This window comes from Acipenser ruthenus, chromosome 28, assembly GCF_902713425.1.
Source record: "Acipenser ruthenus chromosome 28, fAciRut3.2 maternal haplotype, whole genome shotgun sequence".
NCBI classification, from domain to species: Eukaryota; Metazoa; Chordata; class Actinopteri; order Acipenseriformes; family Acipenseridae; genus Acipenser; species Acipenser ruthenus.
In genome coordinates this window covers 2654776-2663674 of record NC_081216.1, presented here as the reverse complement: position 1 = coordinate 2663674, position 8899 = coordinate 2654776, and the positions used below count along the sequence as shown (strand labels likewise).

The following is an 8899-nucleotide window of genomic DNA, read 5'->3' as shown; positions in this document are numbered from 1 at the left end:
ATCAAGCGATTGTTACAGAATATGTTAAACAAAACACCACTGCGATACCAGTACAACAACCAGTGCAAATTACCCTGTAGAAACCACTAGCAGACCACAGCACGGAAACACAGGGCAATGGATTTGGAACAGACTGCTACAGAGCTCTGCTCTCTGTCGCAGTTAGATCATAAATGACTGAATTCTGCTTCTCTGTCTGCTTATATCAAATCCCTGCTCACTCACTGACTCGCTGTGTGAGTTTGAGCAAGTTACTTATTATTTACTTCTTAGCCGACGCCCTTATCCAGGGTGACTTACAATTATTACAAGATATCACATTATTTTTACATACAATTACCCATTTATACAGTTGGGTTTTTACTGGAGCAATCTAGGTAAAGTACCTTGCTCAGGGGTACAGCAGCAGTGTCCCCCACCTGGGATGGAACCCACGACCCTCCGGTCAAAAGTCCAGAGCCCTAACCACTACTCCACACTGCTACCCATAACCTCCTTGTGCTGCATCTTTCGGGTGAGACATTGTTGTAAGTGACTCAGCAGCTGATACATAGTTCATTACAATGTTTGCCTATGCTTTACCATACCTCTCTGTGCTTTACAATGCTTCCCTATGCTTTACCAGACCTCTCTGTGCTTTACAATGCTTCCCTATGCTTTACCATACCTCTCTGTGCTTTACAATGCTTCCCTATGCTTTACCATACCTCTCTGTGCTTTATTACCCTTTGTTGTGCTTTTACTCTGGGACACTTATAAGGGTTGGCTGTTTTGCACAGTGGTTAAGCAGCATTTGTGCCTTACCTCCGCCTTGTTACGCAGGGAACCCTCTCAAAATCACGATCACTCGACTCCTGTATCTTGCAATCTACCTGCTTTTAATTTTAGTGACTGGCCTAGTGGGTCACTAAAAAATGCAGGCTGTGTTCACTGGTTAAAGAAAAGGGCTTATAACCAGGAGGTCCCCGGTTCAAATCACTGTGTGGGACCCTGAGCAAGTCACGTAACCTCCTTGTGCTCCGTCTTTCGGGTGAGACGTTGTTGTAAGTGACTCTGCAGCTGATGCACAGTTCACACACACCGTAGTCTCTGTAAGTCGCCTTGGATAAAGGCGTCTGATAAATAAACATGGCTCTCTGCTCAATGATAACATGCTAACACTGAGCCGGTGGATCAGTGCTGATATGATGTGATGATAATGGAAGGTAATTAGCAGCCCTGCGGCTTGTGCAGACTGCTTGTTAATTACAGAGGAGGGGCTGCAGTCTTGTGAATCATTGATCCCGGGTGCGGATAAGGAGATGGCTGCTCTCCGCTTCATCGCCCTCCTCCCTGGACATCTTACTACAGTTTCATACCAGATACCACGCAGCCTTGCTCTCATAAAACGTCAGTAAATATGCACATCCATTTGATTTTCCAATTCAATTTAAGACGCTATTCACAAAATGTTTTTTTTTCAAGTTGGGGAAGGATTCATTGTTGTGTTTTTAAGGAACTGCTTTGACCGTATAGAGAATGCTTCTGAACGCTCATCAAAAACTGTTTGAACAGGATCCATAATTATTTACAATGCTTTATTTGTGCCATCTTTACCTTGTCTTTTTAGGATGTTTGGAGTCAATTCCTATTTTTCATTTCCAATCCCTTTATAAAACCAATTCCCATTCCCTTTTAATCAATTCCAACACACCGTTGATCAAAATTGCAAATGGGCAGCATTCTGTTAAAACGAGCTTCTCGCAACAGGGGCAACAAATTCCTTCAATTGAAGTCACTGTCTGTGAGTCAATTAAATTGGGTTCAAATGAAAGCAGTTGAACGATCAATATAAATAAGCTATATAAATAAGACGTTTTCTGTCGCTGCTGTTGTTGTTTTAAACCACAAGACAGCGAAGAAACAGGAGGCGGAGCAAACAATAAACGAGACAGTCCTCAGAAAGAGACAGTCTATAATATATAATAATGTTCTCTGTGGCACCTGCCAAGCACAGCCTCCTGCAGTCAACAGTCTACAGTATACACAGGAATATTGCTACCAATATGGAGCAATATTCAATCTAATTTGAGTCTGCTCTCCTGCTATTAGTCTCATTACTTACTGGTCTATCTCCCTGACAAATGACTCAATACTAATAATAATTTAGAAGAAGACTAAGAGGAAGAATGAATGAGTAAGTCAGCCTACTGGAAGTTATTCAGACTCTGCTGAAATTTCGTCCGATTTGCAGGCAAATTTAGCTTTGGATAGTTGCCACTATTCTAATTACGGCGAGTGCCTAGATAAGATCAACTGAACCCACAGTCTGTTACAGACTAACACTGCCTTGCAGTTCGCTCACCTCAACAGATAGTTAGGAACTTGAAAGATCTCACAGTGGGAGATTAGAGGAACCTAATCTGGTTAAAATACACAAACAGTGGCTTTGTCATCTGTATCAGGTCACCCGCACATTCCCTCAATTAACTTTCTATTTGTATTTGATACTGAAGATATGAATCATTGTAAATCATATAATTGAATATATGAATCTTGGAAGTTAATTTCAATATTTATTCTTCTTAACAAATGTGTTTTTAGTAAAGGAAACTTAAGTACATAAATTATTATTATTATTATTATTATTATTATTATTATTATTATTATTATTATTATTTCAAACACAATAAGAAAAAGTTTTAAATAAAGTATGGGATCACCAATTCAGTAAAGAATTAGATGGTGTCTTTCAGTCTTATCAGATCACGAGTCAATTTCCCTTTGATAAAGCTTTGGGGAAATCACTACAGCTGATTAGTGAATAAATAAAACCAGATACTTTAAACAAGACACTGCATTTTACTTCCCGTTTACTAGATTGAGCCGGAGCTTCAGTCCTATCCTATATTTTACTCGACCCATAATCATGCCAGGCCTTTCAACCACCTGTAGCGTTAGACCACAACAGCGCCGCGCATGACTCCACGGAGACACACCTGACCAGGTAACTTGCACAGCAGGTAACAGATTAGCGCCCTGTGCTTCAAGTTCTGCTATCATCTGCGGCAGACTGCAAATGACTGCTTTGGTCTGGAGGACGAACAAAAATATATAGCCTGTTGTTAGTGGTCGCTTTTTCAAAATTGCAAGTATAAAGGCGATATTGCAGGGTTAATGGTAAATGGGTAGCCGACTGCTAACATATGGGAATACCCCATCGTTTAAAGGATGGAAGCATGTTGTTATAATAACGGCGTATTAAAGGAGGATAAAGTTAAATTGCATTAAAAAAACAACCTTGAAAACCTTTGATAGATTCATTTTCATAACTGATTCTTTAGGTAAACTTGTGCACTTTTGTAAGATATAATTCCTTAATGCTGATTTAACTGTAATTGCACATATTTGTAGGCATGCTAGGGGTTGGGTCTGTATTTATTATTATTTGTTTATTTAGCAGACGCCTTTATCCAAGGCGACTTACAGAGACTAGGGTGTGTGAACTATGCATCAGCTGCAGAGTCACTTACAGCTACATCTCACCTGAAAGACGGAGCACAAGGAGGTTAAGTGACTTGCTCAGGGTCCCACACAGTGAGTCAGTGTCTGAGGTGGGATTTGAACCGGGGATTTCCTGGTTACAAGCCCTTTTCTTTAACCACTGGACCACACAGCCACACAGTATTTTAATTGTTTGTTATTTAATCTGACATTGACATCACATTGCATATTTTAAGATTTATAAAATGCAAAACAATTAAATCTTATGCATTGTGATTAATGCATCAAATCGAATTCACCCTGAGATATATTTTTTTAATGCTCTAGTCTGTTCTTAAAAGAAAAACAACAGTTTTTAACACCTTGGCTAAATAAATATATGCGTTCGTGTTCTCTGCAAAACTAAATCAAACCAGGCTTGTTCCATTGTTGTACTTAGACAAATAATTCTGTATTTTTAATTAAATCTATATGCGTTGCTGTTCTCCTGGCAAAAGTATGCACCAAACTACCGCTCATTTATTACAACAAATGCGTGGAGTTAGGTATGCATCCACATGACAATATAAACCGGTATTGTCAGTTCTGTGTACATTCTAGGCGTTGGTTAAGGTTCAAAGTCCATGCAGGTAAAATCAACTACAAGCTATTGTGCAAAAGACAGCCACGGGGTTAAAACAGTTTCCCGAAACAGGGTCTTTTCACATAGCTTCTAAACAAACCAACTGAGTTCACTTGGAAACGAACTTGGGAGGAAAATAACTCGGTTCCTTTTGTCTGCACATGCGCCCCTCTGTGCTAAACAACTGTTCACTTCAATAGGAATCGCTTCTTTTTGCCGGTTCACTTCAACATTTTTTCTGAACTGACTTTTCGCATTGCACAGAAACACACAAACTAAACTCCGTGCTTTTGCCCAAACGGACTGAGACCAGCCTTTGAGAAGGACTCAGTTCGGTTCGATTAAAACGAACTCAGATTAAAGCGACTGAGTTCTTTTGGTGCATTCAGATACAGCAGAAAAAAAACTCATTAAACTAATTCAAAACTAAAAACACAGCGTCTGAAAGTATCCTCAGTGCTAATATTTAGTAAAGCCACCTTTGACACCTGGGCATCTTTTTGACAATGTGTCTGTGTGCAAAATCTCTGGTATAATTTCATTATATTTTTTCTTGAAGTTGTTTCATTTGTACAGGTGGTACTTTTGTCAAACATTGAGTACAATAAATTACAGAAGCCACGGGGTGTTACATCTGCACAGTAATGTATGCTTCCAAAACGAACCGAACCGCGCTCAGTTTGAAAAAATCAGCTCAAACGAACCAAGGGTGAATGCAGCCACAGAAACGGCGCCCGTACACCTCCGTTCCTCTCAAACCCTGTAAATCATTAGCTTTCAAGTTCAGCTGGAATTCTTACAACGTCTGATTTGAAAATGTAAAAAGAGCCAATCAAACAACATCAAGTTCAGACCGGTTTGGAAATGTCTTCTTGTAATTACAGATATGCGTTTTATTCTAGCTTTGATTAATGAAACACGTCTATTTAAAACGCTTTAAAAAATACTGATAAATAAAATCATATATTTCACTATCACAGCCTAATATACACTATTGCCTCACCTGCGTGCTTGTTTGTGTTTAGTTTTGTGTGCAGATTGTTTTAAAACTATTTTTAGCCTTAAAAACACACACACACACACGCACACACACACACGCACACACACGCACACGCACACACACACACACACACGCACACGCACACGCACACGCACACCAAATGCGGTATAATTTCCAAGTGTGTGTATAGCTGTTTTTTTTATAATTACAGTATGCCAGCGATGCACATTGTCAAAAATAATAATAACGTGATTACTGCTCGGTTTGTGGAGCGTCCCGTCGCTTCAAAGGCCGGGGGAAGGAGAAGGGAGGTGAGGGGCGGGTCGGCTCGGGCCTGCCGGCTGATCTGGTTTGAACTTCTTCACAATGAAAACAGATTGTTTTTCAGGCAGGATTTGTGTACAGCTGTTAGGTTTATTTTTTTTGTTACCAATACTTATTATATAAATTAATATAAAATATTAATAAAAAAAATAATAATTGACCAGATAGACTGAATACTGTATAGAGTTTACAATGTAAAACCAAATGTTTAATCATTTTTAACCCCAAAGCTTTTTTGGATGTTTGAAATATTCAGACTTTGATGTCTGTGGGTTTGTTCTTAACCCTGCGGATTATATAATGGCAATATTTTTCTTGAAAATAGAAAGCTTTAAAAAAAAAAAACATGTTTTTCTACTTAAATAAGTTTTATTACATATGAAATTCTTACAAATCAACTAGCACTTTTCAGAACATATGTACAGTACACAGCCAGCAATGTATTATTGCACCACATTAATAATATATCATAGAAGAATATTATCATTATTAATATTATTATTATTATTACTTTTTCCTATTTCTGTCCAGAATACAATAGTGCAAAACGTTGCTTTAGGAGGAACAAGTAAACTTCACAAAAAAAAAAAAGAAATTGCTTGATGACCAAGCCAATAATCCTTGACATCAGAAATGTGAGAGTGAGGCTAGCACACCGTTAGCTCAGTACAGTAGTTGTTTTCTGAATGATCGTTGTGTTGTATCTGTGTACAGATTTAAATGGGGTAGTATCTTGTTCGGAATTATTTGATCTCCACAGCCTTTGCAGATGCAACACTGTAATCATTTGGATCGAGGTGCTGCCTGTTCTCAGTGTAACAAACTGAGTGCCAGTCTCTACAGCCAAGGATCACCTTGGGAGTGAATGGCAAAGCTTCGATTTTAAACGCAGCCTCTCCTACACGGTGCTCCAGTCCATAGCTCTAACCAATATGACTATATAACAAGAATATTTTTTTTAAAAAAAACAACAACTGGAGCACTCCTAAATAGATTGTCATATATTATTATTATTATTATTATTACTACTACTACTACTACTACTACTAATAATATCCAGTAGTAAATCACTTGGGTGACAGTTTTGTTTATTCACAGTGGATCTTGCACAGGTAAGTTTATATATAGTGAAACTATTTGCAATGTGTCTACAAATGCAACACAGTTGCTCTTTTAAACATCCTTGCAAGTGAGGTCAGTGTTGTACTACAGTGTAATGTGTGCAATATGTTTTGTTGTTTCAGGTTTACATTGAATCAAGGACGACCCACGCAGAGGCAGACAGTGAAACAGGGCTCTGATGGGCTCCAATGTTTTTGAAAGCAGAAGCAGACTTTGTTTCAGTTTGTTTGAAAAGTCCCATATGGTGTTCATCCAGCATCAACCCTCTTTTTAAATATACATTTCTATTAATATACATGCAATTCTTGTAAATGCTTAAGGCACTGTTTTTGGGTGTTTTAAAATTGAACCTTTTAATTGTTCCCTTATAATACAGCACCTTTCTTCATCTGGATAAGGACACCTCCTCCCTCCTGTCCAAGGAGAGAGCTGTGGGTTTCACAATGGAGGGAGTGAGGTGCAGCAGGCTGCCTCCCCGCGTTGCCTGGCCTCTGGTGAGCTCCACCCCCCTCTGATTCAAGGAGCTCCTGCTGCACAGGAGGCAGGGGCAGGAGCTGGGGTGGTGGTGCAGTGAGGGGGCGGCCGCGGGATAGAGCGAGGGGTGGCGCAACCCCGCCAGCAGGTCCGGCCTCAGGTACGGAGCATGGGAGAGCCTCAGAGAGTCCAGGGGCCTCAGGGGCCCGGCGAAGGGGCCGGGGGCCGCGGGTGTGCTCAGACCCAGGTGCGAGTAAAGGTGCAGGGGAACGTGAGGCAGGAAGGAGGAGTAGGGGAGGCTGGCGGCTGCCTGCGTCATCATGTAGGCGTACAGGCTGGGGTCGAGCGGATGAGGCCAGCTCAGGGTGTGTCTCTGTCGCTTGTCTTTCATCCTTCTGTTCTGGAACCAGACCTGAGGAGACAGGAATAAAAACGGGTGCTGTGTGAGGGACCGGACCTGGCTTGCTTATGCATGGCTTTGCTTCTGCTTTGTATCCAAAAAAAAAAAACATCTGGCTGTTTTACTTGTTTATTTGTTAATGTATGCATGTATGTATGCATCTGTGTGTGCATGCAATCATGTGTGTGTGTATGTATGTGCATGTGTGTGCGTGTGTGTATGCATGCATTTAAATTAAAATATGATGATATAAAATCGCTTTGTGAATGAGCGTGAATTGCATCAAAGTTTATGGCCCCACCACACCTTCACTTTACTATGACCCTACTTTTCAATTAGGTCCTGGTCATGGCAACTTGACCCTATACACAACCAGTAAATATTGTTTAAACCTGCTCTGTGGGATACAATTCCTGTATGGCAACTTCCTCTTACAGTATATTACGCTGTGGAATGAATGATTTGGCATTTGAAACAGATCAATAAAACCATAACTGGACAGGAGGCAGTAAGGTCCAGTGGTTAAAGTCCAGGGCTTGTAACCAGAAGGTCACTAGTTCAAATCCCAGACTGACTCACTGTGTGACGCTGAGCAAGTCACTTAACCTCCTTGTGCTCCATCCTGCCGATGAGATGTTAACTCAACATCCTATTGGAAGTGACTCTGCATATAATGCACAGTTCACAGCCTACATCCTGTAAAGCTCTTTGTGATGGTGGTCCACTATGAAAGGTGCTATATAAAAATAGATATTGTATTCTAGACATAAAGAGCAACATCTCTTCACTTAAATAGTTCAGGAAAAGTATAGATATGTAATTGATGCCAAATTCAAACCCTGATGTTTTTAACCATGAATAAGCCCATATACAGTAAGCACAAGCACACACTGATAAAAGCACGGATCTAAAATTTTACGAGCTTACAATCTGCCTTGTGAAAATGCATTCTGAAATGATTTCGGAAGCATACTGTGCGGTGTGTATGTGTGTGTGTCTATAAGGACCGGGTGTCACGTGTGTACCTTTATCGTGGTCTCGGGCAGACCGAGCGCGGAGGCCAGCTCGCACCTCCTGGGTCTCGAGACGTAGCTCTCCTTGCAGTACTCCTGCTCGAGGCGGGCGAGCTGCTCCCGCGTGAAGGCGGTCCTGTGTCTGCGGAGAGCGCCGCTCGGGGAGGGCTCTTCCTCCGCCGGGTCCGCGTCACTCTGACCGTTCGTCAGGATGGGCGAATTTCTGTCGTCGCTCACTGAAAGTTAACAGAAAACCCACATTATTGAAACTATTTTTCAACTGGCAGGTACCGAAAACCTAAAACTTGTAGGTACTTGGATTCTGGTGCTTTCCATATATTATTATTTTATTATTATTTATTTATTAGCAGACGCCTTTATCCAGGGCGACTTACAGTCGTAAACAAAAATACATTTCAAGAATCACAGTACAAGTATTAATACAATTAAGAGCAAGATAA

At 40.6% G+C, this 8899-nt stretch overlaps 1 protein-coding gene across 1 annotated transcript in view; it reads right to left on the bottom strand.

The window, feature by feature from the left end:
• Positions 1-6647: 6647 nt before the first annotated feature.
• LOC117434472 (homeobox protein XHOX-3) overlaps positions 6648-8899 on the bottom strand; it is a 2560-nt gene continuing 308 nt past the window's right edge. Inside the window, exons 2-3 of the mRNA XM_059002757.1 lie at positions 8451-8674; positions 6648-7437 (exon numbers count right to left, since the gene is read on the bottom strand). Of these exons, the coding sequence (XP_058858740.1) occupies positions 6937-7437; positions 8451-8674 (725 nt within the window). The 3' untranslated portion in view covers positions 6648-6936. The remainder of the gene's footprint in view (positions 7438-8450; positions 8675-8899) is intronic.